The sequence below is a fragment of the Mauremys mutica genome, chromosome 13 (genome assembly GCF_020497125.1).
Source record: "Mauremys mutica isolate MM-2020 ecotype Southern chromosome 13, ASM2049712v1, whole genome shotgun sequence".
In the NCBI taxonomy this organism is placed as follows: Eukaryota; Metazoa; Chordata; order Testudines; family Geoemydidae; genus Mauremys; species Mauremys mutica.
In genome coordinates, this window is record NC_059084.1 from 4,064,734 (window position 1) to 4,090,053 (window position 25,320).

General features: G+C 49.3%; 1 protein-coding gene across 5 annotated transcripts in view; it reads left to right on the top strand.

Annotated features, from left to right (window-relative positions):
* The first annotated feature begins 10,046 nt into the window (after nucleotides 1-10,046).
* Nucleotides 10,047-25,320, top strand: part of SLC2A4RG (SLC2A4 regulator) — a 47,354-nt gene continuing 32,080 nt past the window's right edge. For 4 of the 5 annotated variants that reach the window (XM_044985194.1, XM_044985197.1, XM_044985196.1 and 1 more), the window contains exons 1-2: nucleotides 10,048-10,514; nucleotides 15,353-15,573. In XM_044985194.1, the coding sequence (XP_044841129.1) occupies nucleotides 10,200-10,514; nucleotides 15,353-15,573 (536 nt within the window). In that variant the 5' untranslated portion in view covers nucleotides 10,048-10,199. Of the gene's footprint in view, nucleotides 10,515-15,352; nucleotides 15,574-25,320 lie in introns of all 5 variants that reach the window. The other variant, XM_044985195.1, reaches the window with a different exon arrangement.

Genomic DNA, 25,320 nt, shown 5'->3' on the forward strand with positions numbered 1-25,320 from the left:
CAACAGGGCAGCAGCCGCAACCCCAGAGCGGCAGGGGGCTGAGCCGCTCAGCCCGCCGCCGTGTGCCATCAAAAATTGGCTCGCGTGCCACCTTTGGCACGTGTGCTGTAGGTTGCCGACCCCTGCACTAGACTATCATCTGGTTGTGGTGTTGCCTGAATCCAGGTCAGCGTGTTTGGCTGGATCCCCGCTGGTCCAGTGACGGAACACCCCACCAGTGTTAGGGCCCTGGGCTGGGACCTGGTGGAGTAGGGGGGGCCTGGGTCCCCCTACTTCTCCTGCTCCCTAGGCCCAGAGGCCTGCATTTGTCTGCCATTGGCCTAGGGTTGCCAACTTTCTACTCACACCAAACCAAACACAGTGTGCGGAGCCCCCAACTGCCCCTACGCATAGGAGCCGGGGGGGGGGGGGACGTGCTGCTACTTCCAGGAGTCACATGGAGCCATGACAGGCAGGGAACCTGCCTTAGCCCCGCTGCGCCACTGACTGGACTTTTAATGGCCTGGTCAGCAGTGCTGACCGGAACCGCCGGGTCCCTTGTCAACCGGGTGTTCTGGTCAAAAACTGGACACCTGGCAACCCTACATCCGCCAGAGCCAGGACGTCAGACTGTCTGTTTCACGCTCCGCCCTGCCAGAGGGCCTGAGCTTACGAGACTGTCTGTCCTGCCCTACCTGAGGCCAGGGCCCTGGAGTACTTGTCGCCTGACTCTGCCTAGAGGGCCAGGGCTTTAAAGACTGCTAATTGCCCCAATAACCCTTGCCTTGCTAGGGGTGGGAGAGCGAGGGGGCATGGCCTCCCTCTGAGACTGACGGGGAGGGATGGCCACGCACGCCTACATATGTTCAGGTATGTAGGTGCAAGTCGGTGCTCAGAACTTTTAGTGATGAAACAGACGACCTATTGGTAAAAATGGGAGTCCATAAGGGATCAGCATTGGGCCCTTGCTTGTATATCCTTGGCCTGGATACGGTCACGAGGAACATACAGAAAAAGGCCCTTTGGTGCATGTTGTTTGCAGATGGCAGCATTCTGTGCAGTGAGGAGAACAGCTAGAACAGCATCTTGATAAGTGGAGAGATGTGTTGGAGAGACATGGACTCAAAATATGCAGAGGGAAAAAACAGTACCTGGTATGTAATTTCAATAGTGTGAACAATGAAGAATTATCTTTGAAACTAGATGGGCAAACAATAGCAAAAATGCAGTTTCAAGTATCTGGCTACCAGAATATGAAAAAATGGGGAAATGGAGGATGAAATTAGAGCTAGGATAATAAATGTATGGCTCAAAGGGAGAGAAGGTACTTTGTGACAGGAAGATACCAGTGAAATTAAAAGGGAAAATCTCTAAAACAGTGATCGGTCATAAAAAAAATTTAAAGTTAGTTTGAAAGGATCTATTTTCCATCAACCAGTGTTGATTGGCCTTAATTATATTCCTCTCCTTTAATTCTTTATTAATTAAGTCCTGTATTAGCTGCCCCACTATTTTGCTAGGATTGATGGCAGACTGACAGGCCTATAATTACCTGCCTTATCCTGTTTACCCTTTTTAAATATTGACACTCTTTCTTCCACTCTTCTGGAACTTCTGAAGTGTTCCAAGACTTATTGAAAAGCAGCATCAATGGTCCTGTGAGCTCCTCAGCCAACTCTTTTAAAGCTCTTGCATGCAAGTTATCCAGGTATGATGATTTTAAAATGTCTAACATTAGTAGCTGAGATACTAGTGGAATGGAAAGAGTGTTATCATAGCATATGACTACGTCATCTGTTTCTTCCAGATACAGAACAGAAATATTGATTTAATACATCTGCCTTTTCTGCATTATGATTGATAATTCTACAATTTTCATCTAGTAATAGATAAATACTATTATTAGGATTCTTTTTATTCCTAATATACTTTAAAAATTCCTTCTTATTGTCCTTAACTCTGCCGACCATAGATTTTTGCCATGTGTTCCTTTGCTTCCCTTATCAATTTTCTACAATTCCTAGCTTTTTATTTATATTAATTGCTATCAACTTACCCTTTCTTCCATTTGTTATATATTATTTTTATAGCAGCATTCACTTTCCTTCTAAACCAGGATGGCTTTTTTAATCAATATGGTTTTCTTTCTCGATTGTGGGTTTTTTTGGCTCGTAAAGTATTCTTTAACAATTCCCAGTTATCATTCAAATTTTTCTGATTAAATTCTTCCTGCCAGCTGAAGTGGCTTATAATTGTTTTCATTTTTGTGATATTGGCCCTTTAAAAGCACCAAGTGTGTGTGTGTGTGTGTGTGTGAGAGAGAGAGAGATCACTGGTCTGGACTTTATTCTGTTTGCACATTGTAAATTTTATCAAGTCGTGATAACTTATATTTAAGTTACTAATTTTTAGCTCTGTGATCAGTTACTCTTTATCTGTCAAGGCGAGATCTAATATAGAATTCTCCCCGTGGTGGATGCAACACTTTTTGAGTTAGGAAATTGTCATCTATAATATTTAGAGGTTCCAAGGATGACTAGTTACTGTAACTGCATATATATATGTGACCTGGCACTGTGTATTGGGCAGACGTCTGTGTGCTCACAAAGATCTTAGATATTTTGATCATATTCTGTTATCTATGTAATTTGGTTTCCTGTTAAGATGCTCAATAACTTTTTCGACACAGACCCCTGTATGTTAGAATGTGTATTGTCATGGGACTTCATTAATTAATGGATCTCGTCTCATTTTTTCCCCCTTCCTATTCCTTCTGCTGATTTAGCACCAGCCTTGTTTCTGTGCCTTCACATAATTTTGCCACTGTTAGGGTACGTCTATACTACCTGCCGGATCGGCGGGTAGTAATCGATCTATCGGGGATTGATTTATCGTCTCATCTAGACGCGATAAATCGACCCGCGAATCGATGCCTGTATTCCACCTCGGCAGGAGGAGTAAGCAGCGTCGATGGGGGAGCCGCGGCAGTCGACTTGCCGCCATGAGGACGGCCAGGTAAGTCGAACTAAGATACTTTGACTTCAGCTATGCGAATAGAGTAGCTGAAGTTGCGTATCTTAGTTCAATCCCCCCCCAGTGTAGACCAGCTCTTAGTGTGAGAGCCTCTTCTGCAGTTCTTTTTGGGAAGACCCTCTACTTCGTTGACTCAAATTCATTTCAAACCTCAGATGAGAAATTCCCTTTTGTCCCTTGCCAATGTCTCCTTATTTCTCTATCCCTCTGTAACTATCATTTAGCTCTATGAAATGCTTTGGGATGCCTTTGGCTGCATTCAGTAGAAACTGATAGTGTTTATGGATATATTTGAGAACCTTGGTTAAAATGTGGCACTTTAGAAGTGCAAAACATTGTATAATTAGCCTTTCAATCGTGCTTTGCATTTTCAAGGTGCTGTGCATACACCTGAATCCTCACAATACCCTTATTAGGTAGGTAAATATTATTTTTAATGCTTCCAATAAAATGAATTAGTTATTATTTAGGAGTAAGATGTAGTTCTGGCCTGAGAGGAAGGATGGTGGTGCAGTTCAGATACTGGACTAGGATTTAAGAGAACTGAGTTCAATCACTGGCTCTGTCACAATTCCCTATGTGGCCTTGGGCAAGTCACCTAATTTCTCTGTGTCACAGCTCCTCATCTGTAAAAAGAGGATAATATAACTTCCTTTGTCTATTTAGACTGTAAGCTCTTTGGGGCAGGGACTGTTTTTTACTATGTGTATGTACAGTGCCTAGCACAACAGGGCCCTGGTTTTGGTTGGGGCTACTTCCATTCAAATACTAAGAAAGAACTAGATTGGTAGTCAAGGAATTTGGATCCTATTCCTGGTGTATACTGACCACTGTGGTCTTAGTAAGCCATTTTGTCTAATAATTCCATGGTTGATGATTAAACCAATGCAGAGCATTTCTAAAGCCAGTTCTGCCTATGGTTGACTTTGTTACTGCCTGTGGAGTCCAAGCGGCATTCGATTTCACACCAAGAGTAGTGTTTATTGTGCACTCTTCTCTACGGCTGTGAAACATGGACGCTCTAAAAGTAACTACAGCATTTTCATGTGCACTGTCTGTGTTTCATCTGTAACATCAAGTGGTTGGACAGGATACCAACTATCAAAGTCCTGGACCAGTGCTGCATGCCTAGCATGAAATCCTAACCATAAAGGTGCAACATCGCAAAACTATTATCTTGTACGTATGGCTGATGCGTGCCTCCTCAAAGCCATATTTTATCAACTGTTGAAAGTGGGGAGGCCAATGAAAATGATAATAAGGACACTCTCAAAGCTCCCCTAAAAGCTGGCCAAGCTGACCCGAACACATGGGTAGCTGCTGCTGCAGATAGATCAGGATGGCAGCAGACCTGTTGGTCTATGGTTAAAGCCATTGAGAACAGCAGAACAGAAAAAGCCAAAGAGAAGCGTGAGTGAAGAAAGCAGGTGTAAAAACGTGGCCACGTCTGCCCGACGTGCGGACGCATCTGCAGATCCCTCATTGGTTTACATTCCCACAAGAAGATGCACTGAAACAAACTGACTCTCATATTGTACTACAACGGGAGGCTCCAACAATACGCCAGTTAAGCCTGCTTTATCTCATTTTACCCATCTATAAAATGAGTAATATTTACCTCACGAGGATGTTATGAGAGTATGGGCTTGTCTGCTCTAAGGCCTGGTCTACACTACAGAGTTAAGTCTACACTACAGAATCAACCTAACTCTGTAAGTGTCTACACTAAAATGTAGATCCCACTGATGTAACTTGCTGACTACACCGACTCAATAACTCCACCTTCATGAGAGGCATAGTGCTGAGATCAATGTAGTTAGGTCGATGCGGTGTCAGTGTAGACACTGCATTCCTTACATCGACTGCTGCTGCCTTTCAGAAGCTGGCCTCGGTGTTTCATTTGTAATGAAGACGGTGCCAGGGCTCAACCAATTAGCAACTGTTTTACTTTCATAATTGATGTGGCAAGCCCAGAGGTGCCAGGGCACAGCCCTGGCAAGCCCTGGCACAAATTAAGCACTGGCTGTCCCACACTGACAGTTAAATAGGTGCAAGCGCTCCTGGTGAGGACATGCACCACCAACACAAGGAATGTAGTGTGGATGTGCAAAAGCAATTCAATTACTGCGGTGGCTGTACGTCGAAATAACTTAGGGCAACTTAATTTTGTAATGTAGACTTGCCCTTAGTGAAGATGCTACCTACGCCAATGAGAGAGCTTTGCCCATTGGCGTCGATACTCCAACTCCCCGAGAAGCCCTCCTGTCTACATAACGCTGTCTACTCTGGGGGCTAGGTCAATATGAAGTGTAAAAATATAATTAGGGAGGCCAAAAAAGAATCTGAAGAACAGCTAGCCAAAGACTCAAAAAGTAATAGCAAAACAATTTTTAAGTACATCAGAAGCAGGAAGCTGCTAAACAACCTGTGGGACCCCTGGACGATCGAGATGCTAAAGGAGCACCCAAGGACAATAAGGCCATTGCAGAGAAACTAAATGAATTCTTTGTATCAGTCTTCACGGCTGAGGATGTGAGGGAGATTCCCAAACCTGAGCCAGTCTTTTTAGGTGACAAGTCTGAGGAACTGTCCCAGATTGAGGTGTCACTAGAGGAGGTTTTGGAACAAATTGATAAGTAACAAGTCACCAGGGCCAGATGGTATCCAGCTGTAGTGGAGTGGTCACCCGCTCCTGCCTGGGAGGGCTGCAGCTCTAAAAGCTGGGCTGATTAGGGAAGCGGCTGCAGCTGGGTCACACCCCAATCAGGCCACAGCTGGCCTGTATAAAGAGGCTGGGAGCCAAGAGCCCCAACAGTCTCCCTCTGCCTGTAGAGGGAGAAGGGCCTGGCTGCAGGGAGCTAGAGACCGGGTACCTGAGTGGAGCAGGGCTGGGGAAAGGCAGAGGAGCTAGGGAGCTCCAGCCTGGAAAGCCCCAGGCTATGACCTAGCATTGGGCTAACAGGTACTGGGGGTTGCAGAGGGCAGCCCAGGGGTAGGCCAAGGCAGCAGGTCTAAACCCAACCTTGCCAGTGATGAGTAGGCTGATACTGCAGCCTGCCCCAGGGCGCGGGGGCTAGACAATGACTGGCAGTATCCGTATACTGAGGTGAGGTGGGGATAGTGGGTGGGGGTTCCCTGGGGAGGGGAGACCCTGAGAGAAAGGGGTTACTGCCAGGGGGCAGCACGGCAGACAACAGGGCACCGGGTCCGGGAGGGACACGGGGCCAGAGGACAGGCGGATCACCGGCCTGCAGATGGTGCTTCGGAGCTGCAACGAGCTAATTCCCGGAAGTCACCAGCAGGAGGCACTGCAGGGGTGAGTCTGCACTTCTACACCACCCAAGAGTTCTGAAGGAACTCAAATGTGAAATTGCAGAACTACTAACTATAGTCTGTAACCTATCATTTAAATCACCTTCTGTACCAAATGGCTGGAGGATAGCTAATGTGACGCCAATTTTTAAAAAGGGCTCCAGAGGTGATCCCGGGAATTACAGGTTGGTACGCCTGACTTCAGTACCAGGCAACTAGTTGAAACTATAGTAAAGAACAAAATTGTCAGACACAGAGATGAACATTATTTGTTGGGGAAGAGTCAACATGGTTTTTGAAAAGGGAAATCACGCCTCTCCAATCTACTAGAATTCTTTGAGGGGGGCAACAAGCATGTGGACAAGGGGGATTCAGTGGCTATAGTGTACTTAGATTTTCAGAAAGCCTTTGACAAGGTTCCTCACCAAAGACTCTTAAGCAAAGTGAGCTGTCATGGGATAAGAGGGAAAGTCCTCTCATGGATTGGTAACTGGTTAAAAGATAGGAAACAAAAGGTAGCAATAAATGGTCAGTTTTCAGAATGGAGAGAGGTGAATAATGGTGTCCCCCCAAAGGTCTGTACTAAGACCAGTCCTATTCAAAATATTCATAAATGATCTGGAAAAAGGGATAAACAGTGAGGTGGCAGAATTTGCAGATGATACAAAACTACTCAAGCTAGTTGAGTCCCAGGCAGACTGTGAAGAGCTACAAAAGGATCTCTCAAAACTGGGTGACTGGGCAACAAAATGGCAGATGAAATTCAATGTTGATAAATGCAATGTAGTGCACATTGGAAAACATAAACCCAACTATACATATAAAATGATGGGGTCTAAATTAGCTGTTACCACACAAGAAAGATCTTGGAGTCATTGTGGATAGTTCTCTGAAAACCTCCACTCAATGCGCAGCGGCAGTCGAAAAAAGCAAACAGAATGTTGGGAATCATTAAGAAAGGGATAGATCATAAGACAGAAAATATCGTATTGCCGCTATATAAATCCATGATCAAGGCACTAGCGCAGGAAGCTGGTGCTTGGGGCTGCCTATGGAAGGGGGCGGTATGTCCAGGTCTTCGGCGGCATGTCCAGGTCCCTCAGTCCCTCTCGGAGGGAAGGACTGGCCACCAAATTGCTGCCGAAGAATGAAGCGGTGCGGTAGAGCAACCGCCGAAGTGCTGCCAATCACGGCTTTTTTTTTTCTCTCTCCCTTCGCCACTTGGGATGGCGAAAAAGCTGGAGCCGGCCCTGTACATGATACGCCCACATCTTGAATACTGGATGCAGATGTGGTTGCCCCATCTCAAAAAAAGATATATTGCAATTGGAAAAGGTTCAGAAAAGGGTAACAAAAATGATTAGGAGTATGGAATGGCTTCCATATGAGGAGAGATTAATAAAACTGGGACTTTTCAGCTTGGAAAAGAGACTAAGGGGGGATATGATTGAAGTCTATAAAATCATGCCTGGTGTGGAGAAAGTAAATAAGGAAGTGTTATTTACTCCTTCTCATAACACAAGAACTAGGGGCCACCAAATGAAATTAAGAGGCAGCAGGTTTAAAACAAACAAAAGGAAGTATTTTTTCACAAAATGCACAGTCAGTCTGTGGAACTCTTTGCCAGAGGATGTTGTGAAGGCCAAGACTATAACAGGTTCAAAAAAGTACTAGATAAGTTCATGGAGGACAGGTCCATCAATGGCTATTAGCCAGGATGGGAAGGGATGGTGTCCCTAGCCTCTGTTTGCCCGAAGCTGGGAATGGGCAACAGGGGATGGATCACTTCATGATTACCTATTCTGTTCATTCCCTCTGGGGCACCTGGCATTGGCCACTGTGCGGAAGACAGGATACTGGGCTAGATGGACCTTTGGTCTGACCCAGTATGGCTGCACTTATGTTCTTATAACTACATCGTTCAAGGGTCCTGAGTGACATAGTTATACCAATGTAATTTGGTAGTGTAGACCAAGCCTCAGGCTCTGATCCAGCAATCAGATCTTTTAGAATGGATCCCTGCACCCTTGGGGAAACCATTAACTTCAGTGGGGCTCCACCCATCTGCAGAGGTTTGTGCTTGCACATCTGGTAGCATGAGAAGGGCTTTCCCATGTATGTTTGCAAATATCTTTAACATAAGGTGGTGAACATAACAGCCATACTGGGCCAGTCCAAAGGTCCATCCAGCCCAGTATCCTGTCTACCGACAGTGGCCAATGCCAGGTGTCCCAGAGGGAGTGAACCTAACAGGTAATGATCAGGTGATTGCTCTCCTGCCATCCATCTCCACCCTCTGACAAACAGAGGCTAGGGACACCATTCCTTACCCATCCTGGCTAATAGCCATTAATGGACTTAACCTCCATGAATTTATCTAGCTCAGGGCCGCCCAGAGGGGGGGGGCAAAAGGGGCAATTTGCCCCGGGCCCCAAGCCCCACGGGGGCCCCCACCAGAGTTTTTCGGGGCCCCTGGAGCGGGGTCCCTCACTGGCTCCGGGGTGCCCGGCAAACTCTTGCGGGGCCGGGCGCAGGAGCTTCTGCCGCTCCCGGTCTTCGCCGGCGGGGGGTCCTTCCGCTCCGGGGCAGAAGGACCCCCCGCTGGCGAATTACCGCCGAAGACGGAGCGGGACCCGCTGCCGAAGTTCAGCCCGGTCTTCGGCGGTAATTCGGCGGCGGGGGGCCGTTCCCTTCCGGGACCCGCCGCCGAAGTGCCCCGAAGACCCGCGGCGGGCCCCCCCGCCGCCGAATTACCGCTGAAGACCGGGCTGCGCTTCGGCGGCGGGTCCGCTTTGGCGGTAATTCGGCGGCGGGGGGGCCCCCGCCGCGGGTCTTCGGGGCACTTCGGCGGCGGGTCCAGGAACGGAAGGGTCCCCCGCCGCCGAAGACCCCGGGCCCCCGGAATCCTCTGGGCGGCCCTGATCTAGCCCTCTTTTAAACCCTGTTATAGCCCTAGCCTTCACAACCTCCTCAGGCAAGGAGTTCCACAGGTTGACTGTGGCTGTGTGAAGAGTTTTAAGATTGTAATCTCTTCAGATCAGGTAGCTTGGATTCTAAACAAATAATAAACATTGCCTAGGTATTTTGAGACGCTCAGACAGTGGGTGCTTGAGTTGTGAAAAGTACTGTTACTGGCTTACTCATTTCTCCAAACAGCTTTTGTGAGCCTATTTACAGTCAATAAAGATGGGCCCCAGCTGCAAAGTACAGAATCCCAACTAAAGGCTAAATCTGAATCCAACTTCTCCAAAGTTCAGAGCCCGGGGGTTCGGTCGGGGTCCATTGCCAAGTGGTTACATTTAGGGAAAAACCAACAACAAATGCAGCTTTTAACTGATGAACCATTTTTGCTCGTTGGAGGCTTTGCTCTCTCTTCGCCGCCTCACCGCAAAGCGCCCCGGCGAAAGGGCTCCTTCCCTCCCCACCCAAGCCCCTGAAGATGGCCGCTAAACCCAGCGGCAAACCCCGGCTCCCTCCCCAACCCCACTCTCCCGCCCTGTCTGAAATCAAAGTCAAGCAGCAGCTACAGCAGCCGGGCTGGGGAGGGAGGCGGGGCGAATGGAACGCCCCTACGCTAATTGGCAACGCCGTGGGGCCAATGGGCGCGCGAGCCGGCTCCGGGCCCATATTCCATTTCGGAATGTTGATACAGCGAGCGGGCCAATGGCGAGCGGAGACTGGTTCCCCGGCTCGCACGAGCCTCGAGAGGGGGAGAGCGCGGGCTGGGAGGGGGCGTGGTCGGCGGGTGCAGAGACCGGGGGAGCTCGGTGTGGAGGGAGCGACCCGCAGACACCGGCTGGGCTGCAGCCTCCGCCCGCACGGCGCCCCCCACCTCCCCCTTGCCGGGAGGGGGCTCGGTCCCTCTCGCAGGGGTCATGGATCCCAAGCGCCTCCCCAAGAGAGCTGCCCCGGACAGCAGGATCTACTCCCCTCCGCCCGGCTTAACAGCGGCCGGGCCCTGCTGCCCCGACTGCAGCCCCCCGTCGGCCGCCCACCGCCACGGGCTGTACTGCGGGGTGATCCAGGCGTGCAAAGCCCCCACCTCCGCGCCCAGCAACGCCGTCTACACGGTGCTGGTGGAAGATGCCCTGCTGCGGCGGCGGCGGCGGAAAAGTAGCGAGGAGGCGGCGGTGGCCAACGGGCTCGAGGGGAAGAGCCCTGGCAAGGGCCGGGTGAAGCATTTGCAGAAGGTAACGGGAGGCCCGACCCGTTCCCGGAGCCCGCCGAGCGGGAGCGGGGCTGAGCGCTGCACCGGTGGGGTGGGTGTGTCCCGTGGCCTGCTCCGGCTGCCGCTGGGGTGTGCATGTGCGTGGAGGCAGCTGCCTGTTGGGGGTGTCGCGCCTTGAACGGGGCTTGCATGGGGCGGGGGCTTCTCTTGGGGGGCAGCTAGGGCGGAGGGGGGCGTTCATGGGGGGGTTGCGTGCGGCAGCTGGGGCGGAGGGAGGGCAGTTCCTGGGGGGGTTGCATGGGGCAGCTGGGCGGGGGAGTTCTCCGAGTGGGTTGCACGGGGGGACGTGTCGCTCCCCGCTGGGGGGGTGAGAGTCGGTTGAAGGCGCCGTTGCAATTTTTGGGGGGGGGGGTCAGTGGGGGCTCGTGACAGCTCGGTCCTGCCCGGGCTTGCAAAGCCCCTTGCCCGCCCGCCGCCCCCCCCGGAGGCCGGGCCGCTGCAGCGCGTTCTTGGGCGTGGGGGCGGCTGCCGGCTCCGCGGTGCCGGGAAAGTTTCCCTCGCTAAAGATGGCGCCGCTCGGTAGAAATGGCCGTGCGGAAAGTTTAGAGGGAAGCGGGCCTGGGCCGAGCGGGGCCGGCCCCCCACCCCCTAGCGCCGGCCCGCCCGCCCGGCGCTGCAGGAATGCACGGGCCATCAATCACCCCGCGCGCGGACAGCCAGCCCCGGGGGCGGGGCTGCCTGGGCCGGGGTGGGGGGAGGGGGCTGCAGGGACCGGGGGGCGGGGCGGGGCAGGGGGAGGGAGGGAAATCGCTAGCTCCGGGGAGTGGGGCGTAGATCATGGGGGGGGGAGGGATCTTCCAGCCTCTCTGGGATCCGCCCTGCCCTGCAAGAGCTCTCCCGGGCCGGCCGTTCTGTGCAGGTCCCTGTTTGCGCCCCACCCGCAGGAGCTGGCCGAGCTGCAGAGATCCTGCAGGAGCTGGGTTGCTTGCTCGCTCGGAGACGAGCGCTAGTAAACGCCAAGGGTATGTTTAGCAGCACCGCTGTCCTGCGTCAGTGTAGACACTCGCTGTGGCGGTGGCAGGGGGTTTTCCCCCTGGCTGTAGTTAATCCACCTCCCTGACCCTGAGAGGCGGTAGCCAGGTTGCTGGAAGAGTTTTACTGCCCACCTACATGAGGGTTAGGTTGGCTTAACTACGTATCTCGGGTGTGAATTTTCACACCCCCGAGAGCCTTGTTTGCAGATGTAAGTTCACGGCTGTAAGAAGAAGATTATAACCACTTGTACTTTCCGTCAGCTGCACTTTTCTGGTTCTTGCGTGTTAGTGAGCAGGCTGCTCAGGCCTTAAGTCAAGCTCAAGGGAGCAGGAGGGGGAGATACGAATCACAACAAACTCCTCTTAGCTTTTGATACTAGCAAATTCTAGGATTTTTGTAAAAAGACTGAGCTTACTTGCTGGGGTGTCTTCCCCTCCACCCCTCATCCCAAACACCTGCACTAGTCTTAATCAAGTGTGGGGATAGCTACTGTTAGAGACTCAATTCCCCCCCGCCCGTTTTTTCAAAAGTAATGTTGCTGTTTCTTGATGAAGCTTCTTAGTGGACTTCTTTAGGCCCAGAGTACAGTATGGCAACAGTTACTGTATGTGGCAGGTCATTCGTTTTAGGAGTTGCATAAGAATGACCACACTGGGTCAGACCAATGGTCTGTCTAACCCAGTATCCTGACTTCCAACAGTGGCCGGTGCCAGATGCTTCAGAGGGAATGAACAGAACAGGGCAGTTGTCGAGCATCCCATCCCCTGTCCAGCCCCAACTTCTGGCTGTCAGGCTTAGGGATACCCAGAGCATGGGGTTGCGTCTCTGACCATCCTGTCTAATAGCCCCCCTGGTGGACCTATCCTCCATGAACTTACCTAATTCTTTTTTTAACCCAATTATACTTTTGGCCTTCACAACATCCCCTAGGAACAAGTTCCACAGGTTGGCTGTGTGTTGTGTGAAGAAATGCTTTTGTTTGTTTTTAAACCTGCTGCTTATTCATTTCATTGGATTAACCCTGTATCTTATTTACTCTTTCACATAACACATTTTGCTATTCACTCTCTCCACACCATTCATGATTTTATATACCTCTATCCTATCCCCCCTTAGTCGTCTCTCTTTTTTTTTTTTTTAGATGAATAGTCCTAGTCTTTTAAATCTTTCCTTGTATGGAAGCTATTCCATACCCCCTAATGACTTTTGCTGCTCTTCTCTGTACGTCTTCCAATTACAATAATTTTTTGAGAATACTGCAACCAGAATTACATGCAGTATTCAAGGGGTGGGCATACCATGGATTTATATAGTGGCTTTGATATTTTCTGTCTTACTGTCTATCTTTCCTAATGGTTCCTAGGATTCTGTTAGCTTCATTGACTGCTGCTGCATTTTGTCTAGATATTTTCAGAGAACTATCCACAATAACGCCAAGACCTGTTTCTTGAGTGGAAAAACATGCCAACTATACATACAAAATGATGGGATCTATATTACTTGTTGCCAGTATGCATTACTTTTTCTGTCTACATTGAATTTGATCTGCCATTTTCTTGCCTAGTGACCCAGTTTTGTGAAATTCCTTTATAACTCTTTGCGGTCAGTAATTTTGTTTTGTCTGCAAACTTTGCCACCCCACTGTTTATACCTTTTTCCAGGTGGCTTATGAATATATTGAACAACACTAGAGATAGAAGCCCAGTAGTTTTTGACATCAGGTGTCTTTGAAAAAGACCGGGTCCAGTCACAATGACTATTGAAGCATAGTACCTAATACATTTGACCTCTCAAATTGGTAACTCCCTATTCCCACCACAGTCACTGTTTAAAATTGGCCTGATTCCTGTGCACATTTGTTTAGGAAGAGGGGGCGCAAATGCTGTTTTTTGTCTCAGAAGGCCTGTAACGGAATGGGTTTGGGCAGAAATGTGCATGTTACAGGGGTGGGGACGCAAGTGGATATTAAACAGCAGTGGGATGCTGTGGAAGGTGTCAGGACAGAAATTTAGTTTTTTGTTGTTTTAAACCGGACATGACTAGATATGCTGCTATTATTACTAGTGTTGCAATAGTGCAAATAAACAACGAATGAATCAATAAGAGGATATTAGAAATACAGACACAGTAGTTACTTTCAGTGGTTTGTGACACTGTTCCTGTTTAAAAGGATCACTGACCATACCTGGCTCTCTCTGCAACTGGACCCCATTTTCTGTCTGTCTGGCCTTATCAAACAGAGATGCAGACCTCATGCACAGCTGGCTTTAGTTGGATTCCATGTGGCTGCAAGGGGCCGTGATCAGCTCTGACCTCTCCAGAAGGTGGCACTGCAGTCAGTGGGAAGTGACAGTTCTTGGCAGTTGGAGAACACTAATGATCGGTAGCTTGCATTCTCAGAGCACTGTTTGCTCAATAACCACCCCTCCCAAATCCTCCGTGGGTACCGAACAGTTGTCCCCTGCTCTCCACGCTGCCAGCTTGAGTGGCTAGGCAAAAAGGATGGGTGGGAACTGAACGTAAACGGTCATCTTTAAAACCGCCCCACTGTCCTTAGTGTAGACGGAGCCCCTGAGTTACTCTGGTAGAGTTAGGAGTGGGGCGAGCTTGGCTCTCAGGGCCATATCTGAGGAATAAGCAGATGCATTCTGTTCTGTGTAGCTTCCTTTCGGGAGGGGTTAGCTGTTTGTAGTCAAGACGCTGTGGAGTACGGTCTGTGCAGATGGAGTTCAGCCATAGGTTTCAAACCCTCCCTCCTGTAGGAGCGTGTTCTTGCTGAGAGCTGTGTCGAGTCTGCTTCCTCTAGCTATGGTCTAACTTTGCAACCATTACCCAGGGCAACGTGTGGGAGCCGTCCCATTGAAGTCAGTTGGACTGCTCCTGCGTGGAAGTGCTCCTTGGCATAAGTAAGTGTCGCACAATTGGGCGGAGGGGGTGGGGCCTGCTACAGAAAACTGCTACAGAAAAATGAAAGGGTTTTGCAGATGTTAGCCATCGGTTTTAGCACAAGCGGGAGGGGTGACTCGAGCTGCCTTGATTCACACCTGCTGTGTTTGTGTAAGATAACTTGAAGGGCCTGGGAGCCTTGCTGCTGCCCTGTTTGCAGAAACCAGACCTGGCTGATTCTCTGCAGACATGGAGGGCTTACGGTGAGATATGAAAGAGCCAGCAAAGTCCCTCTCCAGATGGGGGTTATGCAGCTGGTAATCCAGCATGTGCAAAAAATCACTTGTGGGGTTTTTCTTGTATGTTATAGGCCAAAGGTGTAATTCTAGCCCTGGAGTGAAGTATTGACTTGGTGGCCCTGGGGACCAAAGTCCTCTAGTTATATGCAGAACAGCAGGAGAGCAGACTTCTCCCCCCCACACACCTCAGTTTGGATGGGGTGTCTGTGTGAAATGTGTGTCTGTCTTGGAGGGGGTGAGTTTGCAGGTGAGGGAAGGGGCTATTTGATGCAGTTGCCTTTTCAGAAAGGGGAAAAATGGGGTCCGGCTGTTGCTAACGAAGCGGCTTTGTTTACTGCAGAACCTGCTGTGGGGTCCCTGACTTGCAGACTAACCTGGCTTCTCTTTAAATCCTAACGTGCTCTGCTTGACACTGCATCCATCCTCCAAGGTTTGACTCACGTTCTCACCCTGCCAGAGCTCCCATGAGAGGAGCACCAGAGCAGTCTTTGCTCAGGGGTGACTCTGGATGCAGGCTTCAAAGCTTGCTAGGGCTGGTTCAGGGTCCCTGGGATGACTGGGGTTATGCTGCATTGGGCCCCTAAATCTTATAACCCCGACGCCCGTGACAAGAGCTCTGTCCCTGGGTTGTGTCTTGCAGAGCTGTAATGGCAACGTGCTGCTGGAAGAAGCTGAGCCGAGGGGCCTGACGGACACTCTGGTGCTGAATGGCAGGAAGGTGGATGAGCGGCAGGGCCTGCCTGCCATGGCCCACAGCCAGCTGGAGGGATCGAACAAGGAGGCAGCGCTGCGACTCCTCAGCGTGGGGCTGGAGCAGCACCCCCCCCTGCATTCGGCCTACATCCCGGTGCCCAGGCAGAGGTAGGAACTTTGCTGCTGGGGTGGGGAGGGGTGTGGGGGGTGAGAAGGGGAGTAACTTGGTGTCTTGTCGCCTCATGCAGGGGATAAGTGCAAGTCCTACTGCCTCCTATCAGAGTAGGGCTGGGCAAGGTGTATCCCTTGGGCTTTAGGGGGAGGAGTGGCCTGGTGGGTGGAGGAGCATCCATTTCTTCCCTGCATCACAGCTGCCTTCCCTCCCAGAGGAGCTGGGGCAGCTCCACTTGGAGCTGCTAGGGCATGATGGGAGCTGCTCCTTCCCCTCGTGCTATTCCCAGCCCAGCCTGCAGAGAGAGCTCTCCCCTCCTGACCTCCCAGGGGCTGCTTGTGCCTCAAGCAACGAGGGACCGTGTCTTTCTAATCCTACATTCTGTCACCAAGAGCCTCCATCTTCGTGTGATGCACCAAAACCAACATATTCTGCCCACCCTGGCTGATTGTGCTGCCTGGGTAGGGAACTTGGCTGAATCCCACCTTGTTGCCTCCTTCTGTGCTAGAAGTGCTGGGATGTCTGCCCAACGTGGCTTGGCTTGGGCAGTGGGGAAATTTTCCAGGAGAGTGTGTATTTAAAAATCCTACTGACAAATAGCTTTTTCTCCCCCTGCAAGGGTGAACCTGAGGTGCCAAGACCCTGCTGCATTGGATGTTGGCGCTGGGGAGAGCAGAACCTGCAAGGCAGATCCTCTCTTTGAGGGGTGGGGTTTTATTTGCACAGGTTTGAACCATGGGAAGCTGTATCCCTAATGATCAGTCCTGGCTGGTCTAATGGTGTGGGATGATTGTTTGTGCTGCATTGGGGAGCTCAGGATCCAAGCACGGGGAGGGCAGCAGGGTCAGCCGAAGTGTTGGGGATTGGCAGGTTCAGGAGGGAACCGTATCTGTTCCTCCTTAGCTAAATCGCTCTGTCTTGGGTACTTGTATGTCCGCCTCGCTGTGGTCCCTGAAACAGAGATGCCATAGTGATGAAACTGGTGGACGTGAATGGCCCCTCTCTCTGCCACATGGTGACGTGTTTTCCCATGGGAATCCCTTGGACTTGCTGGATTCTCTGTCCCTGTGAGGGACACCAGCTTCTCTGGAGAAAGCAGCATTGGAATGTCTTGTGCCAGGGTTTGTGCTAGTTGTGCCCAGGATGGATTTTGTGCAGCCGGAGGTGGGAAAGTGGAAATGGGGGTGAGTGAGGCCAGGAGAGGAGGCTGAAGCCAGTGTGTTTCTGACCTGATTTGAGCAAAGCGGCAGATGTCATTCCTTGGGAAAAGGTAATTATTTTGCCTGATGTATCTACTGACTTGGGAAGGGCGGGGCGCTTGGGTGCTGGCACAAACGGATCCACTAGTTGTGGATCCTTACATTCAAGCACCGGTATGGATCTAGTGCAGAGTGTGTCCCTTCTCATTCTGTCCCAGTCCTATCCGTAGGCAGCTACTGTATCGCCTGGAGGCATTAGCCTGATGTGGGCTTGCAGGCTAGTGATGGGGCTCCTAGCAGCGCTTGACTCTCTCTGAGTCAGGCATGCTGCATGTTGATATGCCACTTAACGCCACACAGCATCTGTGCTGGGGAAACACCAGGCTAAAAATAAACCAAATGGTGAGGCAATTATGTATTTATAATCTTCTTAGATTTCAGGATAGAGGCTCTCTGTTTGCCTTGTGCTCTGCCTGAGTTTAAAAAAGCAATGGAAGGGGAGGAATCCACTTCCCTCCTTGGGATGGATCTGCTACTAGTTCTGTAAGGCAGATGCAGTCAGAGTGATGCCTAGTGGCGAGGACAGAATAAACGAGATGTTGCTGTTCTGGCCCAGGGAATCTGCAGTTGTGACTTATCAGAGGGGGGAAATTTAGAGGATTCAGATCTGGATAACTTTCATCCAAGAATTTTAAAAGAAATGGCTGAGGAGCTTGCTGGGCCACTGCTGACTTTTTTGGTTGTCCTCCCCCCTCCACTCCTGTCCCCCCTCTTCTTCAATAATTCTTGGAATTCTGGGGAATAATCAGTCCAACATGAGCTCCCAGTGTGATGCCGTGGCCAAAAGAGCTAGTGAGATCCTTTGATGTATAAACAGGGGGACATGGAGCAGTAGAGAGCTTATGCTACCTCTGTATCTGGAACGACCACGGCTAGAATGCTGGGTCCAGTTCAAGAAGGATGTTGATAAATGTGAGAAGGTTCAAAGAAGAGCCACAAGAAAGATCAGAGGATTATTAGGCATTTTCCCCAATGAAACTGCAAGAGCTTAATCTATTTTGCTTAACAAAGAGAAGGTTAAGGGGGGGACTTGATCACAGTCTATAAGTACCTTCATGGGGGAACAAAAAATTGATAATGGGCTCTTCAGTCTGGCAGACAAAGGTTTAAAAAGATCCAGTGGCAGGTAGTTGAAGCTAGACTGATTCAGCCGGGAAATAAGATGTACTTTTTTAACAGTGAGAGTAATTAATCCTTGGAACAGCTCACCAAGGGTTACGCGGGATTCTGTACTATTTTTAAAATCAAGACTGATGCTTTTCTAAAAGATCTGCTCAGGTTCAAACAGGAATTAATTGAGGGAAGTTGGTTACACTAGATTACGCTATACAGGCGGTTAGACTAGATTATCACAGTGGTCCCTTCTAGCTTCATAATCTATGCGACTGAAGACTTTTAAACCACAGATGGTGTTGGGAGAAAGGGAAAACTCAGATTCATGATCATCTAGTCCAGGGGTAGGCAACCTTTGGCACGCAAGCTGATTTTCAGTGGCACTCACACTGCCCAGGTCCTGGCCACCAGTTCAGGGGGCTCTGCATTTTAATTTAATTTTAAATGAAGCTTCTTTAAGGTTTTTAAAACGTTTTTTACTTTACATACAACAATAGTTTAGTTATGTTATAGACTTATAGAAAGAGCCCTAAAAACATTAAAATGTATGACTGGCATGCGAAAACTTAAATTAGAGTGAATAAATGAAGACTCAGCGCAGCACTTCTGAAAGGTTGCCGACCCCTGAGCTAGTTTGACCTCCTGCATGGCGCAGGTCACAGAACCTCACCCTTTCACTCCTATAGTAGGCACATAATAGTAGGTCTGGCTGAGTTACTGAAGTCCTCAAATTTTGATTTAAAGACTCGGAAGTTACAGAGAATCCACCATTTACTTTAGTTCAGACCAGCAAGTGACCTGTGCCCCAGAGGAAGATTAAAAGTCCTCAGGATCTCTGCCAATATGACCTGGGGAGAAATTCCTTCCTGATCCCAAACATGGCAGTCAGTTAAACCCTGAGCATGTGGGCAAGACCCACCAGCCAGACACACTACAGCGAATTCTTCCCCGGGTAACAGCCCTTCCCATCTAGTGTTCTACTTTCAGCTATTGGAGATATTTGCTAATAACAGTTGCGGATGGGCCGTATGCCATTGTAGTTAATCTCATCATTCCATCCCCTCCATAAACTTATCAAGGTCAGTCTTAAAAGAAGTCAGTTAGGTCTTGTGCCCCCACTCCCCTTGGAAGGCTGTTCCAAAATGTTACTCCTCTGATGGCTAAACTTATTGATGGCCAGTTTATATCCATTTTTTTGTGCCAACATTGGCCCTTAACTTAAATAATGCCTCTCCCTTTCTGGTGTTTATTCCTCTGATGTATTTATAGAGAGCAATTGTATCTCCCCATAGCCTTCATTTTGTTAGGCTGAACAAGCCAAGCTCCATGAGTCTCCTGGTACTGTAGGTTCTCTATTCCTCTGATCATCCTAGTAGCCCTTCTCTGCACAATTCCAGTTTGAATTCATGTTTCTTAAACATGGGAGACCAGAATTGCACACAGTAGTCCAGATGAGGTCTCACCGGTGCCTTGTATAATGGTAATAACACTTCCCTATCTCTACTGAAAATACCTCATCTGACGTATTCTAGGATTGCATTGGCCTTTTTCATGGCCACATTACATTGGCAGCTCATAGTCATCTGATCAACTAATACCCCCTGGTCTTTCTCCTCTGTCACTTCCAACTGGTAGGTCCTCAGCTTATAGCAAAAATTCTTGTTGTTAGTCCCTAAATTCATGACTTTGCACTATTAAATTTCATCCCATTTCTATTACTCCAGTTTTCAAGGTCATGTAAATCTTGGATATTCTGGTCCTCCTCCATATTGGTAATACCTCCCACCTTTGTCATCTACAGATGATATTAGCATGCTCCCAAGGTCATTAATGAAAATGTTAAATAAGATTGATCCCAAGACTTATTCTTGAGGAACTCCACTAGTAACATCCCTCCAGCCTGATAATTCACCTTTCAGTATGACCTGCTGTACTCTTCTCTTTAACCAATTCCTTCACCACCTTTCAATTCTCATATTAATCCCTAACTTTTCCAATTTAATTTCCCATGCAGAACTGTATCAAATGCTTTACTGAAATTCAGGTAGATTAGATCTACTGCATTTCCTTTGTATAGAAAATCAGTTATCTTCTCAAAGAAAGGGGTCGGGTTGATCTGGTATGATCTACCTTTTGTAAAACAATGTTGTATATTATCTCAGTTACCATTTACCTCTGGCCTTAACTACTTACTTTCAAATTTGTTCTAGAACCTTGCATACAATTGAGGTAAAACTAACAGGCCTGTAGTTTCCCGTATCACTTTTTTTTTTTTTTTTAGAAAATATAGTACCTATATTTAAGATTCTCCAGCCAGAATATAACTCCCTGAATTTATGGATTCATTAAAAATCCTTGCTTCTTGGGTTTGCAATTTCATATGCCATGTCCTTTAATATTCTTGGATGGAGATTATCCAGCCCCTGATTTGGTGCCATTAAGCTGTTTGAGTTTGGCTCCCACCTCAAATGTGGTAATTTCTTCTTCCATATCCTTGTTCCCCGTAGGCCCCCGTCACTGCCTCCAAGCTCCTAATTACTCCTTAAAAAAACAAAGAACACTCAAGCAAAGTATTCATTTAGGTGTAGGGGCCACGCCTAGATCATCTTTAATCTTCACCCCCTCCTCAGTGTTTAGCAGTCCCCCTTCTTTCCTTGTTTTCTTTTTATTTATATGGCTGAAGAACCTTTACCTATTGGTTTGAATTTCCTTTGCAAGGTCCAGCTCTGCTTGGGTGTTGGCAGTTTTTACTTTTCCCTACACTTTGACCTCCCGGAGGTAGCTTTCCTTGCTGATCCATCCCGTGTAGGCTCTCTGCTGTCTCTTAACCTGTTTTGCGATGCTTGTTCATCCAGTTTGGTCTGCAACCCTTCTCTACACATTTCACGCCCCCCACCCCCCTTTGCTTGGGGATGTAGGCTTCAGATGCTTTAAATCAAAGTTGCAGAAACTAACTCCAAGCCTCCTGTACATTCAGATCCTTGAGTTCTTCAGTCCAGTCCACTTCCCTCATTCTGCTTCCTGGTCCCCTTTGTCTGTTATCAAGCAGGCTGACTTGGGGATGGTGTTAATTCTTTCTGAGGTGGCTGTGAATCCATCTGTCTTGTTGAATTGAAATAGTGGTTTACCTCTGTGGGCATCCCTTAGGCGCAGGGGGTGAGCACTAGGGCATTTACTTAAAGAAGCATCAGTGAGGCCATATGGCTAAGGGGATGAGCTTTGGAGAGGTGTTCAATTAAAATAAGCCTTTTTGGGTTTTTTGAAGTTTGCGTGCCTCTTTCTGGATTCGCTGACATGGTGCCCCAGAGGCCTGTGCAAACGCACATGGGGAGACCAGTTCTTGCTTCGCTTACAGAACTGACTGCAGATGGGGAGCTCCAAAAGATTTTTGACTATCTCTAAACTTTAAATTTAAAAAACGTTGCCTGATTCATAACGGGTGAGGTAGGTTCTACCTTGCTCACAGAATTCACCACCAAGGAGGCCTGTTTCCAGCTGAGTTATTTAATAAGACTATAGTTCCAGTCTCCTCGTGAATAGGCATCTACTGTTCGGGGTGCGAAGGGAGATGCCGAATCCGGGTGGCATCCTTGGTAAAATGTAGCATGTGGAAGGGCACGTTGTCGTCACGTTACCTTTCCTTATAGTTAAAGGCAACTAGCAGTGGAGGTCTTGGTGCACATAAGTAATAATTGCGATGCGTGTGCAATGTAATAAGAGGGAGCAGCCCTCCCGCCACCTGGGACTAACCAGTATTTTGTAATCCTGTAGAGATCCATCATTTTGGATGAATACTTCAGTTTTCCTGTATGACAGCCCTGGATGGGTCTTGTGTGGGGATTGAACTCATTCCCTCTGCATCTAAAAACAGGAGCATCTGTTGCTTATGCTAAAAAGCCCAGGTAGTTGCAAACTCTTCTAGGCAGTTGAGCCACTAGCTGGGGACAAAGGGCCCGGCCGTATGAGGGTGCCACCGAGGTAAGACAGGGATACAGCATACCCAGGCCATCTCATAGGAAATGGGGAAGTTGTTGGTCACATGGGTGCTTTCCAAGCCCTCTTCTTAGTAACTCCTGGTGTGAGTGGGAAGTTGTGAGCCTGTCTATTGGAAATACTCATCAGCACCTTGCAGAGTCAGTTTGTTCCATGTGTCCTTCCCCTGCCCAGCCGTCCTAACTTTGCCTTTGTGAAGTTCAGTTTTGCACTGGGCAGCTAGCACAGGGAGGATGCAGCTCACTCTGCTACAGCAGGCAGCGAGGGACTCGCTCGGGGCTGATTGCTCTTTGAGGGATGACTGCAAACGCCTCCGCTGCTGCTGGCCTCCCGCCATCTCTCCTCCCTTCCACTCTTAGTCTCGTCTTCCCTTCTCCCAGCCTTATACCAGGCCGAGCTCTCCAGTCGCTCCCAGGCGGTGCAGTTCCCAGGCATGAGCCTGTCTCTACCTCTCGGAGCTGTAGGCAGACAGGGTTTGTCTCCTTGCCCAGACTAAGGATTCAAAGGGGGGGTTCCTTCTACAGGTGATGCAGAGCAGGCAGGGAGAGCCTGGTTAGATTCCAAAAGAGAGTGCCGGTGTGCTAAGGCATGTCCTAAAATCCTGCCCTGACTCCCCCCACCCCACCTACCTTCGCCTGGATTTCTGCTGTAACTCGCCACACTTCTGAGCACAGCAAGGTCCAGGTCTGACCGTACAGCTCAGATCACTGCTGCTCTGGAAGTGAACTAACCTCCGTGGGAGTTGGAAGTGCTCACGGCCACCTCTTGGGATCAGGCACTGGGTGCAGAGACCGCTTCCAGGAGCTGCAGTGTGGAATGCTGTTGCTAGGGGGCAGTGTTTGGAAGGAGCACTCTGCAGTGGGGGGAGCCCTGTTCTGTAACTGGATCAGTATCCATAGCATGGCCCAGTTGTGGCCAATCACACTCCGGGGGGAATGGTCTCTGGAGCTGTCGAGTAGCATGTTACAAGTTCTGACACCAATCCAGAAATGGTGGTAGTGGCAGAGGGGGACTTTTTTTTTTTTTTTGGCAACAGCTGCTTGGCATGGGCTGACGGGTCTTGGCTTTCAGAGTTTTATTTAGTTGACCCTTTAAAGAAGGGTTTGGCACCCTTGCCAGGAGTTCGGATAATAGCAGGCTTGATGCTGTCAGATTGTAATGGGACCTGTCCCAGTTAGGTGTGGAAAATCCAGTTCATCTCCCTTTTTCCTCAAGTCTGTTCCTATTGAGGGTTTTTTGGTTTGTGTCCACACACACGCACGCTGCAAGGGAACTAGCTGTCTGCTGAAGCATGCTATCTCTGGCTTTAATACAGGGTTGAGGGCATGAAAACACTCATCACCTGGAATAGGCTGCAATGGAGAAATCCTGGCCTGGATTTTTGTGCTGAAAGAAACTGCTGCTGGCTGTTTCCTGTTCCTTATGTGAATGGAATACACAGTGTTACAGTCAAGACTTAATGCTGCTACTCTCCCCTGTGGCTGTGCCAAGTCACTTTGGGACTCTGGGAACAGTGGCTGATTTCACATACCTTGGGTACTGAAATAGCCATTTCCAGCGTCCCAACACGGTGAGGTAAGGAAGGAGAGGCAGCCTCCAGCGGACAATAGCGTGGATATTCTGAGTTAGCAGAAGCCTGGGAGAGAGAAGGCTTCATGGCAGCATATTCTGGCTTCTAGAAAGTGCCCTCCGATGGTCAGATACTCTCCAAACAAACTGGGAGTATGGAGCGTGTACAAAGCAATTTGGTTATAAAGAAAAAAATCCTGCCCCCTTTTCTACACCATTGTTTGAGAGGGGAGCTGTGACCTCTTACATGCAGGTGGGAGCACCCAGGGCCCATCCTTTGAGGAATAGAGGAGGGTCCCAGTGACCAATACTATGAACCTTCCATCAAGGGACAAGGCAGTCAGCTACTGCATATGACAGGTGCTCAGATACTACAGTGATGAGCCTGGTGTGAGGTCTGAACAGAACAGAACCGAGATCTCCATCCCCACCCGAAAATGGGTAGTACAGTAAATTCCACCTTGCAAGAGGGAATATTACAGCATCAACTTTTATGTAGAGCAGCTAATAGTATGAGTGATGTGTAAAGTGGCAAAGTGTGAGGAGAGTCGGATCACAACCAGCCTGGGTGGGAAGCAGTGAGTTCTGATGGTCCAGACTAACTAGATTCCAATTCATCTGAATACCTGGATCTGCTCCTCCTTGATTTACAATTCTCTGCGCCACAAATGCCTTGGCCACAAGTGTATGTCTCCTCTGTCTACTGGAAAGGGATGTATCTGGCTGACCTTATTCCTCCTAGATACACATGCAAGACTTACCCACAGGAATCTTTCTGTTCACTTCAGAAAGCCCTTTCCCCCTCTTGTGGGTAGATGCCAAATATTCAGCAGATCTATGTTCAGGGCATTTATGTAAGCCCCCATTTCTTGCAGCCCAGGAACATATGCATGGATGCTGCTACCTGGGGAAAGGTGTCCTTTCCCCACCAGTTGTGCAAGGGCTGGGGTCCTCCTAGGTGGGAGGGCAGTGTGGGTGGGGATAGGCAGAGATTCAGCTCATATCGCCTCTGCAGAGCAATCCTCCTCTGGCTAGTTGTGGGATCAGACTCCATGCCCCCTCCTTCCAGTTTTCTGTCCAGAAGATGATGGGTTTGAGGCGGCGTCTTGTAGCAGGGAAGGTTGGAGAGGGGGAGATGCTTGTGGAGGGAGGCTGGGTTATTGCATCGAGGCTGGCAGCCTGCATGCTGACTCCTGGCCGTTGGAGACATATCTCATCCAATTCCTAAAACTATAACACGTGTTTGGCCAGGCCCCGGGCCATTCTGGATGCCGGCACAGCAAGTGCAGAGGCTGCCATAGAGAAGGTGGCTCCCAGCTCAGCATCCTTGTGATAGCCCAAGGTGAGGGGTTCGAGTGATGGATACAACCTTGGTTGCATCCCTCTAGTACCTGCTGTTTCTCCTGGAGAACTTGCACACTCTTTGCTCCTGTTCTCTTCTATCACATGCCTAGAATTTTTTCCTCTCCTCTCCTGTTTCCGTCATGGGGGCCCATCATACTCCCTTTCTTCAGTTTTCCCCACCAGGGGTTGAGGTCAGGATTCCCCCTGCCCTCCCCACCGTGCTCTCTTTGACTAACACCACCTAGCAGAGCTCCAGGGTAGGGACCCCACCCCTCCTGCCCTCTTTCCTTCCCCACCACACTACGATGAAAGTGCTGGTTTGGTTGCAGTTCTGGTGCCTGTTGCAGGGAAGGGCTGGGAGGAGCTTTGAGTGTTGCGGGGGAGAAGGCAGTGGAGTTTGGCACATGTGCTGTGTGTGTTTCCTTCCTGGAAAACAAGGGAGGGTTTTTTTTTGGTTTTTTTTTT